This window comes from Ceratocystis lukuohia (assembly GCF_044167205.1).
Source record: "Ceratocystis lukuohia strain C4212 chromosome Unknown Supercontig8_pilon, whole genome shotgun sequence".
Classification (NCBI taxonomy): Eukaryota; Fungi; Ascomycota; class Sordariomycetes; order Microascales; family Ceratocystidaceae; genus Ceratocystis; species Ceratocystis lukuohia.
The window spans coordinates 1,462,383-1,483,970 of NW_027263527.1; the positions used below are offsets into that span (position 1 = coordinate 1,462,383).

Sequence of the window (21,588 nt, forward strand, 5' to 3'; positions counted from 1 at the left end):
ACCTAAGCAGCCTGATTAGCATATGCTAGTCAACCATCACCACCAATACTACACCAACTCTATTCACTGCCCCTCATCACTTCTGGCCTTTGGCTCATACTAAACACGGCCCAAGTTTCAATCGACGGGTCCCTCCTTTACTGTGACGCCAATTTTTGTTTCTTTCATGCCCGCTCCTACATATTACGTCTCCTCTTAACGCCCTGGAAGCCATTACACGCCAGTCCTTTTTATCAAAAGATCTTTCAGACAAGCTTCTCAAAAGCTTCCCTGGTGTGCTTGTTTCACAGCATTGTTAGCAATGCTACTATAGGCCTATAGGTATTTCGAGCTCCAACGTTTCTTCCCATCTCGCCTCCGTGTGCCGCTTTGCTAGGGCAAGTCAAGCCCGGACAGGCAAGCCAATCAAGCCACTGCAACCACAAGAGCGCATCCTGAGGGTCTGGGCCACGAGCCCTGTGAATACGACGGACATAATACCGTTGTATCGTGTGTCGAGTTCTGAAGCTGTCGCAGGATGAAGGAAAGAGACGGAGGCTGTATTACCACCACAACAGGTAGCCAATGGGATGACAAGGGCGGTATATGTAGCATTATTATCGAGCTCTGTTTCCCAATACGCAGTTGTGTCCTACAACGCACATGGTCAATGTCTATGTCTATCCCATCTCGTCAGTACGTACACGCATACGTATAACTTGCTAGCACAGGAGAACTTCCACCCTGAACTCAAGTTGTGGTCGTCGCAACCCACGGACGCTGTACCTGCCGATGGATTCAGGGGGGTGCGTTAGCATGTGCAGGCACAAAATGGATAGCCAAGCTACTCTTTTTTTGTTCCTTTGCACAAGGGAAATAACGCACACATCCTCCTCCATACAGTTTGTCAAGCCTATCAGCAAGCCTCATACCGATACTGTTCCCTTTGTATTGCGCCAAAGGACCCCCCCCCCCCTCTTCCTGATGGGATGACGCTTCCCAGCCAAAAGGAAGAAAAAGAAGAGAAAAAAAAAAGCAATACAATGAACGCCAAATCCCACAGCCATCCGCTAACGAAGGGCACGAAAGGGCACAAAGAAAGTCCAGCAGGCAAATCTCCATTCCGCCCACCCTCTCTGGTCCTTGTCTATCTTTGTTTGGCTTTCTTTCTTGTTTTTTTTTTCTTTTTGCCCCTTTCTTTTGCAACTCCTCCAGAGAGATGCCTCCTCCTTCTTTTCCCTCCCCTGTCTTTAATTCCCTTTCCGATCAGCGAGCACAGGATCCGGCCTGTGGGTTCTGCCAGCTGATCCTTGCCCTACCCATAAGCTGCACTGATATCATCGGTTGTATGTGCGCTCTAGCTAGTCAGAACCAAAACGAGAAAAGACTGAGGAAAACATGAGGACCATGGAGAATTTTATTTCTCACATCCAATACCTTGTTTGCGGGAGGGGGGGCAATCCTATTGGAACAGTTAGAGAGAGAGGCATGTGATTAAGTAAGGGTTACGTACAGCAGCGCAGCAGGGGAATCTTTCTTCACGAGAACTTGGCTTAGTTGCTGTAACATCATGCGGTGGTTTTGTTTGGCTGTTTTCCTGTTTTTCTGAGTCTGAGCCCGAAGGCCCAAAGCCAGCTAGTTAGTTGGTTGCTTGTCAAAGGCATGTGTCAAATCTAAAGCAGGGGGCATAGAATCTTGATCACAAATCGCATTGAGGTCAACACCATAACCCTATGTCTCATCTCTAACCCTAATGCATAGAGTTTATTGCGCTATCTCTCTTATGGCTTGGCTAGTTTTATGCACGTGATTAAACAAGTGCCACAATTTGCCATGAGATAAAAGGAACCATACAGGGCTTATTAGCCCCTATATCACTATAAAAGCCTAACCACAAACTAAGTTACAGCACCTGCGGCCGCGATACTTGCGAGAGTCATGGCGTCGCTCACCCTTATAGCATCTAATTTGTAGCGTTATTGGACGCTCTACCGGCATACGGACAGCACTTGTGCCAATTCTCACTGCCTGAACTGGCTTGTGTAGAGTGGCCAGGCTGCCCCTTTTGCTCTAAGTGAAACTCGGGGACTAACCCCCGTTATTGAGGGAGGTTTCGATGTGGCAGAAACAAATCCAAAGTCAAAGCCAAAGAAAGCCAAAGCCAGTGTCAATGACAACTATACTGGCAGCGCCACACGCCCAGACATATAGCAGAAACTAAGCGCGCTTATTCGCCTCTTTGTCCTCAGATAAAAAAAAAAAAAAAGGGCTTTGCTTGGAATGACTTGGCCTTTCTTAGGGCTCATAATTCCGTTTCAACCGGAGACAGGCAAGATATGGCTATGCGAGACCAGGTAGATAGATTTAGCCTAGCTAGACCACATACTGCAATTAATAACTGGAGGGCTTTCTGCGCTGAGTTAGGCTCTCTTATACTGGGCTCTCCCCCTTGTTATGCTTTGAGCATGCGATCCCTTCCCTAACCGAACAAGCAGGAAATTGGGCACTATACTGTTTTGAGATTGGACGCCTGTCCGTGTCCTTTTGGCTGGTGGACCTTTGATCCCTTCCCCTCTGATCCATTCTGTCCTGTACTCTGCTGTGCTATGCTGTGCTGCGCCGTGCTGTTGCTGGTTTCGATCTAATGAGCCTGTCTATTGGGATTTCTTCACTCAGCTCGTTAGCCCGCGATAGGATGGAGGAAATCTCCTCGTTTGCGGGCAACAAGCACGATCAGGCGCTCTCATCCTGCGGGCTATGTTGTGATGATAGTGGGATGTAAGTCATCTTGATATGGAGACATTAGGGCCTTGCGTTGGCGCATCCCAGGAGCGCGCTCTCGGAGGTTAGGTGCATATCAGACGATAGGCTTATGTATATACGAAGATAACTGCCTGTGCAGACACGACCCTCTAGGTCCTTCTGCACATGATTTTGCGGCCCATATGTGTCTAGACAAGCATTATCCTACATCTTCTTTCATTGGAACACTTATGCACGAGGCCCCCGTGTCATATCGGCCCATGCACACACCAAACACCAAACACCAAACAAGCCAGCACAGGCCATAAGTTATGGGGCCCGCTCGAAGCCCAGGCAACGGGACATGTGGTGTCAGTTGCCATAACTGCAAGCCTGTCATGTTAAGTTTTCGACTGGCTGCTATATATGCAATGTGAAGTAAAGCTTGGGCTTTCCAGGTTAGAACACACAGTCAGTGTGTTTTGAAATTAGAAGCTTTGGGCCCTGGAGCTAACCCTGGGTCTGGCCTGGTAAAAGAGGGTATCTATTTCCCAGCAGGTGGTTCGGCAGTAAGCCCTTCTCCCCTTCTTTCTCTCACTCTTTCTCTTTCCCTTTCTCTCTCTCTCTTTCTCGTCCTCCTTGTTGTCTAGCAGTGGGAGGAGGGATGGCTTAAGTGTCGCACGCAAGAAGATCGACAAAGGGGGAGACAAGAAGGGCGTCCAAAACGGGAAAAACACCTCGCCTGTGGCTCGCCTGCTTGGCTGTGAACAACGTGACCGAATGGCTTTTTGTCACGACAACCTAAAAGGCAAAAAGGAAACTGTGAAACTTGTGCATAGAAAGTAGAGACATCCCAAGCCCTCAGTGAAACCCCACTCACCCTGTCTAGCTTGTCCGGCTCAGCTCAGCCCAATCATGCGATAGTTCAAATGACCCTGGCTTGGCTTGGGCTGGGCTGGGCTGGCCTGGCATCATCCATCACCTGTCCTCTTATCCCAGTGTTCTGACGCCTCTGCCCACACTGCCCGTCTCAAACACCTCAAGCATGCCCTCGGCTACTGCCTCGTCTAACACCCACTCAAATCTTAGTCCGTAGAATTCGCGCCACTTTCTTGCTGTGCCTTCGCTTGCCACCTTCTCACCTCTCCGCTTCTTTTGTTCAGCTCCTGGCGTTGCTCCGTCCCACTGATCCCGCACGTCGGCCACCACGGCCTCACGCCACGGCCGTCGTGCCACCATTGCTACCAGAGCACCCACGGCTGCCGCCACCACACCGAGAAGTACACCCTGCCCAGGTACTGCAAGTGTCATACGCAAGCTTGCATCCGACAAGCACACAGATGCTCTTCCGGATGGGATAAGGCCAAGACCATCGTCGCCACCCACAGCTGCCCGCGACCCTACTGGAGCACGGGCTACGGTTGTCGGTGCAAGTGGGTTCCATGATGCTGTTCCACTATGCCGCGTCCATTCCCGTATTGCTGGCGCTGCTAGGAAGCCAGCACGGACCAGCTCGTCCTCCTGTGAGCGGGTCAAGCCACCACATGTATCACCAGAACGCACCCAGGCCAGGAAGGCATTGGCCGTGTCCTCTGTCACTGGCGGGGTTATTTTATCTCCTAGTAGCTGCTCGCCACGAACCAGAGCCTCTAGATCGGCCACACGGACCAGCCCCTCCCAACGCCTACTTCTTGTCACAATGACCCGCCGGACAGTGCCAGTGGCAAGCGCCTCGGCGATTTGGCGTGTGGCGGCTGTGGCATCCGGGAGAACGCGGCGTACGTGGGAAGTATTGACGATGGGTGCGGCGCGGCGTTGGAAGGCAAGAACACGGGCGATTTGCGTACTGGGCATGGTGCGCGCTGCATGTGACTCGAGGGATAGTGGGGTGAACATGCTTGCTCGCACGGCAGAAATTGCGGCGAGGACGGTTGTGGGCTGTTCCTGGGCTGGAGTGTGGGAGGTAGAAAGCGGCCGACCAAGATCAGATAGCCGGCCAGACCGGTGAGATGACGAGGAGAGGGTGCGTCGACGTGGGGAGGGGCCGGGTGAGACCTGTGATTTTCGGACTTTGTGAGTGCCGCCAAGAATGGCATGGAGACTTTTGGGAGGCATGAATACAGGTGTGGCACGGCTGCGACTGTAGCTGTCAATGTGAGTATAAGATGGTGGTTATTGTGAAGTGGTGATGATACTTTAGGAGGCAAACAAGTTGAAGATGGCCAGGAAAAAAAAAGGTGATGGAACTGTGCTTATGATTTGTCATAGCTCTTGATATTATAGAGATATGCCCAAAATGCTACGGGGTCAACATGCGCTAAAGACGCCATCTGGCGGGCGTTATGTCTACTAAAGTCAAATCATGAATTCAATTCAGTTTACAAAAAAAGACAAGTGCTATAAAAACTTGGACACAAGGCTCGCTTCAATACCAACATCAAGAAATGAATACAGAACCACAAAGAAACGGCATTACCAAAAAAAGTGCAGGCAGAGCTGCTATTCTCGTCTACTTTGCCGTTGTCAAAATATAGGCCGTGATTGAGCTCATCCGTTCGCTGGTCAATTTCAGCGAGATGCGCAGCAACTCACGTGCAACATCAGCATCATTCTTCTGCATTTTCTCCCAGCTGCTCTTCTCCAGTATCCAAATCGTGCAGTCCCGCTCGACGATTGCCGTGGCTGTGCGTGGCGTCTCGGAGAAGAATGGCAGCTCGCCGCATGTAGTACCTGCGACGATGCACTCGGAGAGGAAGCCCTGTGGCAGATCATATTCTACGCGGATAATGCCGTTTTCAACGAGGTAAAATCCGTCGGCTGGCTCGCCTCGCTCGTACAGTCGCTCACCGCTGTGATGTTCCCGCTTGACAAAGTACGGTAGGGCGCGGAACCAAAAGTCTTCGTTCTTGTCGCTGATACCATTGAAGATGCGCAGCATGAGCCGCAGCGGCTCCTTGAACGCTACCCACTTCTTGGGCTTCACATGGTCCTGTGTTTGCGTGAGGGACACTTGTGCGGCTTGCTGCAGCAGCGCTCGTCTAGGAGAGTTCTGCGGCATGTCGAGCAGATCGTTGCGTGAAGGCCCAGCCCGGGGAGGAACGAGATGGGGGGTAGACTCTGTCTGCTGCTCATGGAGGAGCGACATGGCTTTGTGGCTAGCATAAAACGTCTTGAGGAGCTCGTTCTCGCAGCTTTCAAGTGCAGAGTTTAGGTCGGGCAGCAACGCTGCACCCATGCCTTCAGGTCCGACAAGTCCAACAGAGCGGAGATTGCGGCCTAGTTGACTCTCGGGGTCAACACCGCTGACAATCAGCTCAATATTTTTGGTCTTTATCAACCGACCAATGGTATTGAAGGCTTCAACAGCAGAGTAATCGAGACCGGTGACTTGGCGCATGTCGACAATCAGGTACCGGATGGGACGAGCAGAAAAGGCCTTGTCATCTAGCAACTCCCGAATCTTTTCCTCAACGCTAACAATAGTGCCAAAAAACAGATAACCAGTCAATTTGACAATGGATATTTGCTGTCCAGCCTGTTGGAGGTAATGGTGCTGCGATGGATTGCGACGCACTGTTGATGTCACAATGTCACCCGAGTATGTGGCGCGGATAGCTGGCACACTAGCAGTCTGAAAGATAAGCGAAACAAAGGCTAGCATAACACCAACACCAATACCTACGACGAAGTCGTAAATACCCATGATAAAAACAATAGCAAGAACAGTCAGGTACTCTGCCATCTTGAGCTTTTTGCGAGGCACCCAGACAGCATCGAGCAGCAGCTCAAACCCTAGATCGAAAATGAGACAGCCTACCATCATTACGGGGATGAATCCGATTAGGGCTGGACCAACAATCATGACACCAAAAGTCAAGCCAGCAAGCATGAAGCCAGCGAGTCTGCTGTCACCGCCTGAGCGCATGAAAAATACCGAATTGGCATACACCAGGTAATTCTGAATACTACCCAACATGCCTGATATGAGGTTCGAGTAGCCATGCAGCTTTAACTCAACATCGAGGTCGGCATTATCTTCGCCAATGTTGAGGGCCAGGGCTGGTACGTTGATAGGTACGTGGAGAACGCCAAAAAATGTCAGGGCTAGCATAGCAGGGAAGCAGCTAGCTACAGCGTCCCAATGAACTAACTTGAATTGGTACAGTGTGTAAAAGTACCACCACGGCTCGCCGGAGGGGGGGCCGACAAAGATCCAGCCAGAGTCACGGAGCGAGTCCACATCCAGATGATCGAGCGTGAGAACAAAAAAGTAGAAAAGAAAGGGGATGCCCAAGATATACAGAGGCAGGAAGTACTTTGACTTAACTTTGGAGTGGCCCCAAAACAAAGCTATGGCCAGGAAAAAAGGAATAACCCACTGCCAAAGAGTCTCGGGGTCCATTAGCTGGCGGAGCGTTTCCAAATCATACTGTACGCCGCCATCCAAACGGGCCGAGACTTCGAAGCCAGTGAGAATAAGGAAGAAGCCGACACCACCAATGCAGCCAATAAGGATATGCCGTGGGATGAAGCCAACCATGTAACCGAACTGGAACTTCCCCATCAGCCAGAATACTAGGCCAGTTACAATTGAGCTGGCGGAGAAGGCGACAATGGTGGTGGCTATGACTTCTTCCGGCTTGTCTTCACCAACAATTCGGGTGATCTTGCCAGCCATATTATGGAAAAAAGGCACGACCTCGATCTAAAAAAAACAATTCATTAGTAGAAATACATGACACGATAGTTGAAGGAAGCTTACCAGTTCGGAGCCAACACCACCGCGGAAAATACTCCCGGTAGAGAAGGTCAGTTGGGAAATAATGGTGCTCACGTAGAAAATGGAGATTCCCGCTGATCCAAGTTGACTGAAAATGGGGGAGGCGAGAGGGAACAGAATCATGCCTAAAGAAGTGAGTTAGTGGAAGCCATCGATACAGAGCAAGCACAACATATCAGCATACCATATGATAGCGCATCTAGAATATTGAGCAAGAGACCAACAATCACGGCTGGGAGACAATGTGCGGGGCGTATGACAGCGTTGTGATAGATGGCGGGATAATCCCATTTTGTCGGGTTCCAGGCGATATTTTGAGGTATGTTTGCGCCTTGGCTAGGCAGCCGGCTAGAAGCAGGGTGGGGACGAAGCTTCTGGGCCTCAATATCATCGATATGGTCTTCGAGACTGCTGCCATATAAAGACCGACGGCTGGACATGCTGCCACGACGAATGACGCCTAATAGAGGGGTTGTCTCAACGTCACCGGAAGTTGAGCCAGCGTAGGTACCTGATCGCGGCCTTCGGACAGTATTGTCTACGAGACCGTCATCAATAGCACACGCCGTAGATGCAGTGCCGTTAAAAGCATCGGGTGGCGAGCGACGGAGCATATTTGAAAGAACCGAGGGCCCCTCGTCGGCATCTTCGATTAGAGCATCTAGTTCAGGATCGACCTCTGAGTCGGTTTCCCATTGTGTGTTTTGATTGTTTGACAGGCGGAGATGCGGAGAGGAAATTTGAGCGGTGAAGCGTTCTTCGTCTAACGAGGTTCGTGGGGTGTTTTGGGCAGAACGTTGGCGAGCAAGGAAGCTGGTGGAGAGAGGCTCTTTGCGGTCGGCGAGGAAGTAAGAAGCTAAATCAGCAGTATCCTGTCGCACGCTGCGGGCGTTTTCACAGCTGTCTATTTGCTGGCCTATGGGGAAAAAATAGCAGTTAACAAACAAGAATGGAGGTTAAGTGGATGCATATGCAGCCATGTTAATGAGATAGCACGGCAGCATGCGTAAACTATTCTGAGGTTTGGTTGCACATGATACATACCAACTTTATTGCGGCCTGCGCCAGTAACAAATGATCGCATAGGTTGATTCTCCACGGCAGCTACTGAGAAGGAGTTTGAGCGCTGTCTCGTAGCACGAGAGACATTGGCCGCATCAGTAATAGAGCCATATTGGGCCGTTTCGGGGTGGTCCTGAGCATTGACGGAAGAGGCCCGGTTGCGCCACGACGAGAAGGAAGACATGTAGACTGAAGGGTCGAGGGGCCTTTGGGGGCCAGCGGTAGCTTCGGTGGCAGGCTCGGCAACAATTGGTACTGAATGATTGATTGTAAAACGGTATCGAGCGGTGTGAAACTGAGGCTGGTACTTGATGCTCGCCTCTAGGTAAGAAAAAAAAAAGCAAGGAATGCTATATCAAGATTGTTGATAAGAGAAATGTTGCAGGAAAGAATATTGGCAATGGGATAAAATTGACGACAAGAGAGGGATTAAGACGAGAATGAAAGAACTTGAGAAGATAACGAAGAAACAATGAAAAAAATAATAAAGAGAGTGAGGTTGATTACGGCGAAAAAAAAAAGGAAAAACGAAAAAAAAAAAAATCAAGCTCGTCGCCGTTTGGATGAAGTAGTTGCGATTGTGGGAGCATCAAAGTGGGGCTTTTTTTTCCCCCCTACTGTTTGCGCTTGAGAGGCAAAAATAAAACAAAAAAAAGCGTGATGTTAGGGAAATGTTCAATAGACAGAGAAAACGAGCTGAAAAGAACGAAAGACCAGAGGAAAAAGAAACGAGAAAATTCTGCTACTTTTTTTTCTTGCTGGTGGTTGGCGTCAGTAGGTTAATTCTCCTGTAAAATATAAAAGCTGGATCCAATCCATGAAGAGGACAAAGCTTCTCCATGAGGATGAAGAGCAAAGCAAAAAAAAAAAAAAAAAAAAAAACTACGAGACTAAAGCTTACCACACGTTCAGCTATATAAGAGCTGGTCTTGGCCGGACAGAAGGAGGAAAGGACACAACACGATTAAGAGTCTGTCTCCCTTTATCCTGTGCCGTTGTTGTACTGCTCGTTTCTCCTAAGGGAGTCACAGCAACCCGAAGAATGAAGGCCAGCCTAGGGAAATGTCTGCCTGCTTATCTCGTGTGTTCCGTCCGGATTAAGGTTTCTTCTTTCTGCCAAGCTCCGCGAGGGCTTGCTTCCTCCTTTTAGCCCTGAAGGCAGGCCTAGGTACGCTGCTGCACGCTAATTGGCCGGGACCTACTGCTCTAGCTATCAACGTCTAACAACGGCGTCGCAAAGTCTTGCTAGACTTTCTTTGGCTAATGGACTCGATTGAGGCTCGCTCTGGAGGTTGTGGGCCACCTTCGGCTTGATCTGTTTGTTATTTGCTATGACTGTAGCTTTTTGCTGGTCAATCTTTGTTTGGTTCTCGTGGCTGGTTTGGAATGTTGCCTCTCGGAATGTCCAAGCAAAACGGAGCAGATTGGAGGGGAGAGTCAATATTTCTTGGTGATGAAAAAAGGATGTCAGGAGAAACAAATAAATGTTTCTGCTGAATATTGCGCACCTAATTCAAGGGAAGAGCTATGTGGAATGCCGTCAAATAGGTACCTGTGAACAAGAGCTTGTACCTGAACCCTTTCTTATACCTTCTTTCCCTTAGTCTGATACTCTCATATCCGCCTTGAATGGCAAATATGGCGTTGTCCACACATTAACTGCCAATTGCTGACTACTTTGCTGATACTACGCTGTATGTTGTAGCATGGCACTCATGCAGCTAGTCATGCATGTACCACTGTTTTTGTATGCAGCCGCGATTCCTCCTGTAGTACTACGGTTAACAGTCCCGACTTCTAGATGTCTCCATGCACACCCTAGACTCTAGACATTAACCGCTGATCCACACGCATGTACGCGCACAGCCACATCATGAAAAGCAGGCCTTGCCGGCCATGCAGCTAGAATCTACATATGCGAATGCGTAGCCGGCTCTTCCTCTGCTTACTTTTCCCACCATCACCCTCCCTTTAAGGAAGGCCGTCTGCGTGGCTCTAAATCCAGTCCCAGACTACCCCCTTTTATTAAGAAAGTACCTCCTCATCTCTTTTTGTTCAAGATGTTCACGTTCAAGAAAGTACCTGTCACTCTGATGCCCGTTCATTGCCGCCCGCAGCTCCTCCTGACGCACGCATAAACAAACGGGTATAATGTCAGCATGATCCCCGTCACGTTGCCACTCCCCCCCTCCATTTATTTCGTCTTGTATCGCTCCCCCAACGGCCTCAGTTTTGGTCTGGCAGTACTTGAATCTCAATGCCATCAGTCGGCCTCTAGCTTCTATATTCCAAGTCTTTCGCTATCCTGTCCCTAGTTTAGTTAATGAAAAGTTCAAAAGCAAAAAGAAAGCGAAGGATCGGTATCCTAGCCAGATAAGCACAGGCCTTTTCTTTTCCTTTCGTGTCACTCTGACGTTCGCGGGCTTTGTATTCTCACCATTGTAAATACTCACGGGTGTCTTCTCCTCTCTGTTTCCCTTCGCCACCTTGTCGTAACTCTACACTCGCTCCTTCTGGCGACCTCGCTCTCGTCCAAAGGGGTACTCGACAAATCCTTCACCAGCATTGACCACCATCTGGACATGTTCAAAATAACCTCCCATAGGCAAAAATAGAAAAAAGAATGTGGTCAAGAACAAAAAGTAACACCGGGGAGGTTCGGAAGTTATCCAGGTGGCCTGGAGCACTGGGAATTGAGCCCAATGCGGGGGTCGAACCCGCAACCTTGAGATTAAGAGTCTCACGCTCTACCGATTGAGCTAACCGGGCGGGATGTTTAGAGGAATTCTTGATTTGACCACCGCGAAATGGATCTCAAATTCCTTCCGCTAATTCGGGGCACGGCGTGCCGTAGACGTTAATTAAATTCAAGTTCAAGCTCAAGGCCCATGGTGTAACAGTATATAATCTTGTCAAACGGAATAAACACAACCCCATGGTGTTAGCATTGCGTCGTTTGATTTTATCTCTGTGACCCCCGCCAAAGTGTAAAAACAGTCAAGTTCGAGTTCAAGGCGCATGGTGTTGGTAGCCTAATGAATGCTACCCTGTTAACAGTCTCATGTGTGTGCGTGCGTGTGTGTGTACACGCATGCCATGTATATAGGAATCGGAGAAATTGACCAGCAGGGTGTCTCCGAAAAACTGAGTACTACTCCACACGACCAACCATCTATCCAGCGGGTACATACACCGCTTTTGGGTGGCACTCTGACTCAAGCTCCTGTCCACGATCGCTCGCCGGTCCGACTAGTTAATAAATTGCTGCACCAAAAAGAAATTAGAACATATATACAAACCAAGAGCTTCAACTGATCAGAAGAGGCGTCGGACTCGCATACTCTTGCCTATCCATAGACTCCACTAGTTGAGCTTTTGTAGGTATCCTTGTGCTATCAATCGTTCAACATCACCCTGGCGGACGTTTAACTGACTGTTCTTCGTCAATGTAATTGGCCTAGCGTATGTCAACTGTCAGTTATGCCTTGGATATTTTTGTGCTGCGATAGTCTCAATACAGCCTCTCGGTTGTTGCCGCTGCAGCAGACGACGGCCTACTTTCACTTACCCATACTCTGTTTCAATCTCTCCTGCGTCCTTTAGCACTCTTACATCAATGAACAAGTCCTTCGGTGGCTCTAGGGAGCCTGTCAGATCAATATCTGTCCATTGCCCTTTATATGCAGCTAGCAGGTCACTATACTGCCGGACATACTCTTCCTCTTGAGGGCTTAAATTGTTTTTCCCTTTCGCCGAGGCCGCTACATCCATTGCAGCTGTGGTTGGCCCTGCCGCACCACCCACCATCGCAAGATCTGCTACATCGAAGCCCTTCCAGACCAGTTCTTCAAGCTTATTGGCACGCGTGCGGTGGTATGCTAGAAGACAGCGCTTGTTGCGACGCATGGCCATGTAATTTACTAGCAAGGCTGTGGCCACGGATGAGTCGCGCATCGGGTCGAATGAGCCCTGGAAGGGTTCTAGCGTCGTTTGCACATCTTTGTTCAAGTCACGGATCTCACGAGTCACATCGCGCACTAGCTCTGTCTGGTATGTCGGTAGTTGCATCAGGTTTTGCGTCCGCTTGGCATGTTGAACCTGTCATCGGGACGGGGCTTGCGCGATGGCGCACGCGGTAAGGTTAGCGGAGTAGTCGTGAAAGGTCTGGGGAGTAAGCATCAGGCATCGCGGGCGGCTCACCAGTTTGTTGCCATTGTCGCCATACATGATGAAAAAACAAGTTTGTTAAAGCAACAGGCGGCGAAGAGAACCGCGGCTAGGATTAGAAAAAAAAGAAAAAAAGCTCAGTACGCCGTTGCAAATGGTGGCATCGATAATCTCAAGGCTTCAATAACTTCAAAAGTGAGGAATCCCGTTGTGTCCTCAAGGGTCACGCATGCCCCGCTGGCTTTTTTCTCCAGGAACAACTTACTAACACTGTATACAAAATAAAGACCATAAGTATTGTGACACAAGATGGGGCAAGGAAAACAACTTGGTCACCAGTAATACGTCACGTCATTGTGCTTCATTGTAATATTTTTTTTTCTTCATCGTGTTCTTTCTTTTTCTTTTCCATCCTATACCCTCAGCCTTTCTAATTGCGGGGGCATTACATGGCGTAAGGTTAGGATCCCCTTGAACAAGGTAGGTATATAGCACGCCATCATCAGCAGCTTAGACCACTCATATTGACGATCGGCCTAAGTGTTTTTCCTTGATGAAAAAAAAAATGGAGTCCGTATTTTTTTCAACACCAGTGAAACAAAAGAAACAGTGATGTACAGGTCAATGACAAAAGTGAGGAAATCGGGAGCCTTATTTATATGGCCCTATCCCGTGGGCTGCTTCATGCGAACGTTAAACATAGTGCACAAAGCCAAATCCGAAATCCATAGACCAATGCTGATGCGTTCAAGGAGAAAGAAGTTCTTTTTTGTCAACCATACGCCGTCCTACCCTTCATATGATCCCCGCCACATGTCGTTAAACCGAGAGAGTTAGGTTGGAACTTAGGCCTGCGAGACATGAAATTATTAGCTTTTGATACTTCTAATATTGGGCCTGAAAGCTTTGATATAAACGTACCTTGACAGCGAAAGTGCGCTGAGGGAAGTGGGTTCTCCGCTTCTGGACCTTGGCCAGAGTCGAGGAGGCCTCGTGCTTTGTTAACCGGCGGCGGATGGCACGGGTCTGCTTGGCACGAAGGTCCAGAGGAGCGTACTTCTTGCCCTTGTAGAACAGGCGAAGCTGGGCGCGCTGCTTAGCGTTGACAACAGTCAGGACACGAGCGATCGACTTGCGCAGATCGTGGCTGAAGATAGCAAGATGTTAGTAAGCCAAGTTTTTGCCATGTTTGGATAATGTGTGGTTGATGGGAGGAGTGACTGGGGTTGTTGTCGAAGAGTTTTGATGATGGTATGCGCTCTAGAGAGCCGTATCGATATCCACCAAGAAAGCTTCTGTTGATCGAAAAAAAAAGCAGGTGCAAAGAAAGGCAGTTGAATGATAGATGGAAAATACGCACATCTTGTTAAGCTTGCTGCCGGAGGAGACAATCTTCTGAATGCGAAGCTGGCCGAGCTCAGTCTTCAGCTCACCGAGCTGCTTCGTGAGGTCCTCCTTCTTCTTGTTCCAGAGCTGGCCGGTCTTAACCTTTCCCGTCGACTATATTTCGAAAGAGCAACGTCAGTATTTCGTCTTGACGTTGTGAGCTCAAGGCATGGTTCCGCCTATAACATAACATATTCTCATCGGTTGAGCGTTGGCGAGTGTCATAGTTGATAGTAGTTTCGATGAGCGAATATCACGGAATGCACAAGGCATGTTTGTCAACATAGCGATGATCGGTGGATGGCAGAGTTCGTCGTCGATATTGGGCGTCGGCTCGGGTTCGTTGGTCGAAAAAGGAATGAATGATAATTTTGTTGAAGATCGGTTTTGTTCGTTCATAACAAGCACATCGTCTTTAACTCACCATTTTGAAATATTTCGGCGTCTGGCGTCGGATTAAAGATTCGTACTTGTGAGGGTATAATTGAATCAACGGCGGTTGGCGCTGAACTGTATCGTGTGAAAGAAAACCAGATCTTGGTGTCCAAAAGTCCCCACTTTTTGGCAGCACAGCAAAATTTGGCAAAAGCCCTAATATGATTTCTGTGCGAAGACCAGTCGGAAAATTGGCGGCACAAAAAAAGCCCACCTTTATCGATAAGATATCTTGCCATGATAAGGATTTGATCCTCTGGAGATTTACACGTGACCTCTTTGACTGTGAGGAACAGGGTGGGGCTTATTGGTTACATACCATTGGCCGTTGGTCTGATCGGCTGACATAATAATCATACAGGGGTTGGTTTAAAGCTTGAATACTTGTGGGTTGCTGGTTACTTGGTAGCCTCGGGGACCACACGTCATTGACTTGAGGGTTGGAAGCATCGACCTAACCACCTCGCAGACTAGCACCCCGTCTCTCTCACAATAATGGCAACAAGCGGAAACAGTGGCTGGGCCCAGCTCCGACAACAGGCCAGAACTCTTGAGAGCCAGGTATACTAATTAACATCCTTGGACGCTGATGAGGCTGAGACTAGCCTTGGGAGTGGCGAAGACCTAAGCTGATGTACGTGATGAACTCGACATAGACCGAAACCACCTTTCACACTTATTCGCAGTACTCCCATCTGTCAAACATCCCCCCCAAGCCTACAAGCGAGGAGAAGGCCACAGAGGAGAAGTTAAAAGACTTGTTAGGAAAGGTAAAGCAGCGATGACCTTTTGCCCGTGTGCTCTTCTAGGATGTTTTCCCAGCTAACAAGCTTCCGACCTCTTATAGCGCGAAAATGTGATTTCCCAACTAGGTCGCCTTCTCGACTCCGATCCAAGCCTTACATCGTCTGCGCTAAAGCAAAACAACTTACAGCTTCTACGCGACAAGCTATCTGACCACAAGCGCGATCTTGGCCGTTTGCGCACAACGCTACAACAAGCCCGCGACCGCGCTAACCTGCTCTCTAATGTGCGTGATGACATTGACCAGTATCGTGCCAACAATCCTGAAGCAGCCGAGGCAGACTACATGCTTGATGAGCGCAACCGTATCGATAATAGTCACAATATGGCGGATAGTGTTCTTAGCCAGGCATATGCAGTGCGGGATGATTTCATCGTTCAGAGTCAGACTCTGCAGAATATTAGCCGGCGCATTACCCATGCTGCAAGCCAGGTGCCTGGATTGAACCAGCTCATGAACCAAATATCAGCGCGGAAGCGGAGAGATAGCATTATCATGGGCTCGTTCATTGCCTTCTGTTTCCTCATGTTCTGGTGGTTCTTCTAGGCTGTTGAGTTGAACATTCATTGTGCTTATATTGCTATCTTTGCTTCATAGTCTTTGTTCCCCAAGCTAGACTTGGGATGGCGTTTTGGGAAAGCATGTTTCTTGTGTCTTCATATTTTTTGATCGTCTAGCAGTCTGTTATCAAACGAGAAATCATGGCATTGTGTAGTCTATATATACCCTAGCACTGGCTATTACATCTATTGTACAGGGCCCTTGAAGTCGGGCGAATGAATTCCGTGGCTTTTATACAGACTATCGCGTACTAGAATGCACTTGTGTTCAAGGCACCTGGTTATTTCTTTGCAGTCTTACTGGCGTTCTTCTTGGCCACAATCTCGAGCTTCTCCTTTTTGAGTTCATCAACTACGCGTTGAAGGCCCTTGGCGAGGCTCTCGTTCTCCACTGGATGCGGGGGTCCACTCCCAGCCCAGCGGATACGACAGTGTTGGTCGACAATGTAAACATAGCCGACTTTGCTGTTGAGATATCCAATGTGCTCTCGTATCTCATCTGTGATACCCTTTTTGATGACGAAGTACTTGCTCCAGTCTTGTTCGGCGAAGTTTCTGCGTATCGAGCTCATGAAAAGCTTGATCATCCAAGCCTTGATGGAGTTTTCTTCGATGTTGCAGCGCACAATCTGAGCCTCGGGGTTACTTTTGAGAACCTCAGCAAGTTCGGGATTTTTAGATGGGTTGATCCAGGAGTCGATCTGGGACTCAGCCCATCGGCCACTCAAAAGGGCAACAATGGAGGCGTTTCCTGTGAGCACTGGCGTGGTATCTCTTTCGAGACCAGAATTTTCAAGGGTCACGCCGTGGAGGTTTGGGAAGAATAAAGACTTTTCGGCTTTGAATACACGGATAGGTCCAATGAAGGACTTTCCATCGTGCATCTTGATGTTGTCCCAGTCGCGGAAATACGGACGAGAGATTTTAGCCTTTCTATAGACATTGTTAGGACCCTGGAGATACGGAAAGCCACAAAACACCAAAACACATACAGTTCTTCTCTTCGGACCAGATGCTTGTCCCAGTTTGTCAGATCCTCTCGCTTTTGCATCAACGTTCGAGGATCAATGCCCGTATTCTGCCCAGACCGAGGAGGAGCTAGCATGCCAATTGGGCGTGGAAGAGGCTGTGGCGTAAAGTCCTCGACCTTCATACCGTAGGACCGTGGAGCGTTGATTTGGGGCGCATCTTGGGTAGTAGCCTTCGGGGCCGCGCTGGTGGCGGCATCGGTCTTAGGCGCCTCAGTTTGCACAAGGCGGATAGAGGCAATGGTGGAAGTACGCGTGCCGATATGTCCGGCTGCATGCCACAGCAGGCGCTTTGGCGCTATTTGAAGAGGCATTATTATGGTGTTTGTAATGAAGTTGGTTGGTTGGTATATGAGCTGGAAAACGTAAGGGCATAAACGCTTCACATTCATGGAGGAGTGGGCATGACCATTTTCTGAATGGTCCCACTTGGCTGTAATTGCAGGGTCTGTTTGAACGTAAGGCCGATGAGATGAGAGAATGGGACGAGGAAAGCGATTATAGCCTGTGCTTTCAGAAAAAGCACTCTTTCAAAGATTGAACATGCAGAAATACTACCACGCTCGGTATTCATAGTATCTTATTTTCTTTGGTTGGGTAAAGAGCGCTTGATGTTCTTTGATAACCCTAACAATATACACTGTTAGGGTCGTGTTACCCCATACTTTAGTTCATGCCCTTGCTTGCCTGTGCGTTCTTTAGAACGGCTTTAGTCTTTTGCCTGGCTTGGCACACAGCCGGCTATTGACGGTGTCTGGTGTGCTGAGAGCCGAGACACAGCATGAACCGTACTATTAGAAAGTCATGGGAAATGCAAAGGGGACGGAAAGGTACGTGTTGTTGGAGAAAGATGGAGAGACGAAATAAAAATAGGGCAGTTTCTTTCCTCTCTCAACATTTTGAACGATCATGACCAACACAGAACCGGCTTCTTTTGTTCTTTTATTCTAGTAGTTTCCTTGAGCCGTTGTATTTTCGATACTACCTACACCTTCTTATTTTGAGCCGAGATAAGCTGCATGCATTTTATGCTTCAAGACCAACAAAGAAACAGTGCAACATACACGCATATTATCGGTCCCATTATCGGCAGCGCATCAAGCTCTTGATATCTAGTACCATGTTTATGCAACGCAGCACACGAGTTCTTCGGGCTCTTCCCGTTACTAGACAGTTAGCCTTACACCAGGCCCGCGGGTTCCGGATATCGCCAGCATTGCAAGTAGTGAAGCCTGTGGTGCTGGCAGATATCGGTGAAGGTATGAACAGTAACTACATATTGTCTTCAATACCTGCAGCTAACCTGGGTATCTAGGTATTGTGGAGTGCGAAATTATCCAGTGGTTTGTCCAGCCCGGTGCCCGGGTTGAAGAGTTCTCCCCTTTGTGCGAGGTCCAGAGCGACAAAGCTTCGGTGGAGATCACAAGCCGGTTTGCTGGAATTGTCAAGAAGCTCAAGTACGAGGCGGGAGAGATGGCTAGGGTGGGCCAGCCATTTGTGGAGATTGATATTGATGGAAGCGCCGAAGAGCTTGAAACTGCCAAGCAAAATGAACAACAAAAAGAAGAAGAGGAAGAAGCAAGGTCGACTGAAGCTGCCCAGGAGGCACCGGCCGATATCTCTGCTGCCGAGAAAAAGAGGCTTTACAACGGTGCTATTGCAACACCGGCTGTACGGCATCTGTCTCGCCAGCACGACATTGACATCACCCAGATTCGGGGGACTGGCAAAGACGGGAGGGTTTTGAAAGAGGACGTTCACAGTTATCTGAAGACCAGAGACACGCCTGCGCCTCAGAGCCAGGCCCTAGATACGCCGGCACCAAATGGCCAGCAAATTGAGAGTGCCGTACCGCTGACAGGCACGCAGGCTCAAATGTTTAAGACGATGACAAGGTCTCTTGCCATCCCTCATTTCCTCTACGCCGATGAAGTAGACTTTACTCGGCTGGACAGCATGCGGTCTCGGCTGAATACCGTTCTCACCACCCTTGACTCTGTCGGCATATCGAAAGTGTCCTTCCTGCCGTTCATCATCAAAGCAGTCTCGATTGCTTTGCAACGTTATCCAATCCTTAATACTCGCGTTGAAGCAGGCTCGGGATCTAAGCCACAGCTCATCTACCGCTCACAGCATAACGTTGGCGTAGCCATGGACACGCCACAAGGTCTCGTTGTGCCTGTGATTCAGGACGTAGGGAGCCTGTCGGTAGTTTCTATTGCTAGCGAAGTTGCCCGCCTCCAGGCTCTGGGGCTGCAGGGTAAACTGTCTCCGCGCGATCTCCAAGGGGGCACTATTACAGTGTCGAACATCGGCTCGATTGGAGGGACATATGTGTCCCCGGTTATTGTCGATAAGGAGGTTGCGATTTTGGGTGTAGGCCGCATGCGGAAAGTGCCGGCGTTTGGCGGGGAGGATGGCAAAAGCATCGTGGAGAAGTGCGTCTGCAACTTTAGCTGGAGCGCGGACCATCGGGTTATTGACGGGGCGACGATGGCGAGGGCAGGCGACCTGGTCAAGAAGCTGGTTGAGGAGCCAGAGCTGTTAATGGTTCAGATGAGGTAAGGGGCACATGAATGCTGGCATTATTACTGTGTAGCTACTCTAGGTGTGTGCTATTTGACTGCTGTTTATTATTCTTTTCCTTCATCTTTGGTGTCGCCGCCTTGTATGAGTAGCGAGTGGTCTTTAAAGTTGAGCCTGTGGGGACTGTAGGAGCATGTCTCCACACTCCCGACACTGCCGTTCCGAAACCGCCGTCTGACGGACAAGGATTGCAAACACTGGGAGAGAATGCTGGAGCCTTGGGGTGCCGCAGCTGCAACGGCTGCAACACATCCTGCAAGCCCTTGGTCCTTTTTTTTTTGTCATTATCCCCCTGTATGTTCTCCAACAGCCTCTGCATGTGTTGTCTTAGCACATGACGTGTTTCTGGATCAATTGACATGGAGAAACAGGGCGTCTCGTGACTCGGTATAGTTGTGGATTTTGTTGGTTGAGTGCAAGCACAAAAATACACCGAGAGTGTTGTCCCCCACACAGTTTCTAAATCACACCGCTCCAGCTTTGCCCCAGTACTTGGAAAGCGCGGGAATATTCCAAGGCAGCTACCACTTAGAGCAGAGCATTGGTTGACTCACGGCTGTTGAACAGACGTCGGCAGTGGGGATATGATTCACAGCAGTAACAGGGCCTGAGGCGCTGGAAATAGATTCTGCCGCCACCAGAGTTTGAAGTTGATAGCCATCTCTGATTGGTGAAGGAATGAAACTGTGTGGGGCTAGCTAGTGTATTTTGCCGTCCATGTAATTACAGGCCTGAACGGTTGGTTGCTGGGTGCTAAGGCAAGCTCCAAGATCAATACGTAATAATGCCTCGCCAAAATGGCAAAACAAAAGATACATTATGCTATGGAAAATACAAAGCTAAAAGGCCTGGCCCGACAGAAAACCGGTGTCGACGGCAGAATACCAAGTCCCAAAAGAATAGCGCGAGGCAAAAAAGCAAACAGATGGTTCCCAGTCCCAAAAAGAAAAATGCGTCAAAGAAACCCAAGAAACAGTAGAACGAAGAGAGGTGAAGGAAAAAAAAAGCCCCAGTTAAGCCAAGCCGAGAAGAAAGGCACTATGAAAAAAGCAATGGGGAGAACTGAAGCACTCCATGGGCCGCAAATGAGCTTGGACGAGATCATGAACAATCCAAGTCAAAGGGCAGGCCAAGGTAGTTGAAAAGCCAAACGCCGAGACCCAACATGGCTCCGTATGCGAAAGCATCAGAGACTACTAAGAGACAGAAAAATATAGGGGAGAAAACAACAATCAACTGCAGCCAGAGAGTCTAGTAAGCCTCTCTAGTCCATGCCCGTTAGAACAGCCTCTAGGGCATCGTGCATAACGACGTCCATTGGCCGACTGACATCTACAGTGACAACGTCAGTCTCGCTCTGGGTTGGTCGCTCGAGAACATCAAACTGGCTGCGCACCATGCTGGGGGGCATGAAGTGGTTTTTGCGGCCAGCAACGCGCTGCACTAGCACGCTCTCAGGAGCGTCAAGGTAGATGAAGTGGATGTGGAGGGAGGGATTGAAGTAGCCGGCCACGCGAATGACATCGCGGTACTTGCGCTTCAGCGCCGAGCAGGTCAGCACAACGCCGTCAGAGCCATCGTCGATGCGGCGCATGGATTCTTCGCGAAGCGCTGTCAACCAGTCCCAGCGATCAGCATCGGTGAGTGGGATTCCGTTGCTCATTTTTTCGACATTGGCGGCAGGATGGTACTAGACGAAGGGGGGGAGAGGGTGTTAGCCAATCTGCATGTGGGGTGTATGTGCTGTGCATGTGCAGCTGTGCGGGCAGCTTGAAGCTGGTAGCTTACCTCGTCGCCCTCGATATAGGGAAAGTTCAACGCTTCAGACAGATATGCAGCTACAGTGCTCTTGCCACAGCCGGCAGGGCCAGTAACGAGCCAGATGTGGTGGAACTTGTGCGGCGGCAGGTTGTGGATGCGCACTGAGCTGCTGGAGGCATTGGAGGGCTTGATAGCCGACATATGGGGGTTTGTGGAGGGCACGGAGACAGATGGGGCAGAGTTTGATTCCCGCGTGGATGGAAGAGCCACGGCGACGGGGGTGTTGTATGACAGCAT

At 49.5% G+C, this 21,588-nt stretch overlaps 6 protein-coding genes across 6 annotated transcripts; 2 read left to right on the top strand and 4 right to left on the bottom strand.

Annotated features, from left to right (window-relative positions):
* Positions 1-3,711: 3,711 nt before the first annotated feature.
* HOO65_080364 (sulfate transporter) lies at positions 3,712-8,747 on the bottom strand (the record flags this gene model as incomplete). The annotated part of the gene is made up of 5 exons (XM_071004116.1): positions 3,712-4,867; positions 5,235-7,426; positions 7,484-7,626; positions 7,686-8,417; positions 8,546-8,747. The coding sequence occupies 5 exons, from the start codon at positions 8,745-8,747 to the stop codon at positions 3,712-3,714; spliced, it is 4,425 nt and encodes a 1,474-aa protein (XP_070856594.1).
* Positions 8,748-12,127: 3,380 nt separating this feature from the next.
* HOO65_080365 (DNA replication complex GINS protein PSF1) lies at positions 12,128-14,543 on the bottom strand (the record flags this gene model as incomplete). The annotated part of the gene is made up of 4 exons (XM_071004169.1): positions 12,128-12,610; positions 13,652-13,877; positions 14,091-14,230; positions 14,541-14,543. The coding sequence occupies 4 exons, from the start codon at positions 14,541-14,543 to the stop codon at positions 12,128-12,130; spliced, it is 852 nt and encodes a 283-aa protein (XP_070856595.1).
* A 503-nt stretch (positions 14,544-15,046) lies between these two features.
* Positions 15,047-15,902, top strand: HOO65_080366 (vesicle transport V-SNARE protein; the record flags this gene model as incomplete). The annotated part of the gene is made up of 3 exons (XM_071004370.1): positions 15,047-15,112; positions 15,238-15,321; positions 15,486-15,902. 3 exons carry the CDS (start codon positions 15,047-15,049, stop codon positions 15,900-15,902), a joined length of 567 nt encoding a protein of 188 aa, XP_070856596.1.
* Positions 15,903-16,197: 295 nt separating this feature from the next.
* On the bottom strand, positions 16,198-17,258 carry HOO65_080367 (uncharacterized protein; the record flags this gene model as incomplete). Its single annotated transcript, XM_071004338.1, has 2 exons — positions 16,198-16,849; positions 16,909-17,258. The coding sequence occupies 2 exons, from the start codon at positions 17,256-17,258 to the stop codon at positions 16,198-16,200; spliced, it is 1,002 nt and encodes a 333-aa protein (XP_070856597.1).
* An 806-nt stretch (positions 17,259-18,064) lies between these two features.
* On the top strand, positions 18,065-19,509 carry HOO65_080368 (branched-chain alpha-keto acid lipoamide acyltransferase; the record flags this gene model as incomplete). Its single annotated transcript, XM_071004270.1, has 2 exons — positions 18,065-18,203; positions 18,260-19,509. The coding sequence occupies 2 exons, from the start codon at positions 18,065-18,067 to the stop codon at positions 19,507-19,509; spliced, it is 1,389 nt and encodes a 462-aa protein (XP_070856598.1).
* Positions 19,510-20,794: 1,285 nt separating this feature from the next.
* Positions 20,795-21,588, bottom strand: HOO65_080369 (putative gluconokinase; the record flags this gene model as incomplete). The annotated part of the gene is made up of 2 exons (XM_071004377.1): positions 20,795-21,220; positions 21,319-21,588. The coding sequence occupies 2 exons, from the start codon at positions 21,586-21,588 to the stop codon at positions 20,795-20,797; spliced, it is 696 nt and encodes a 231-aa protein (XP_070856599.1).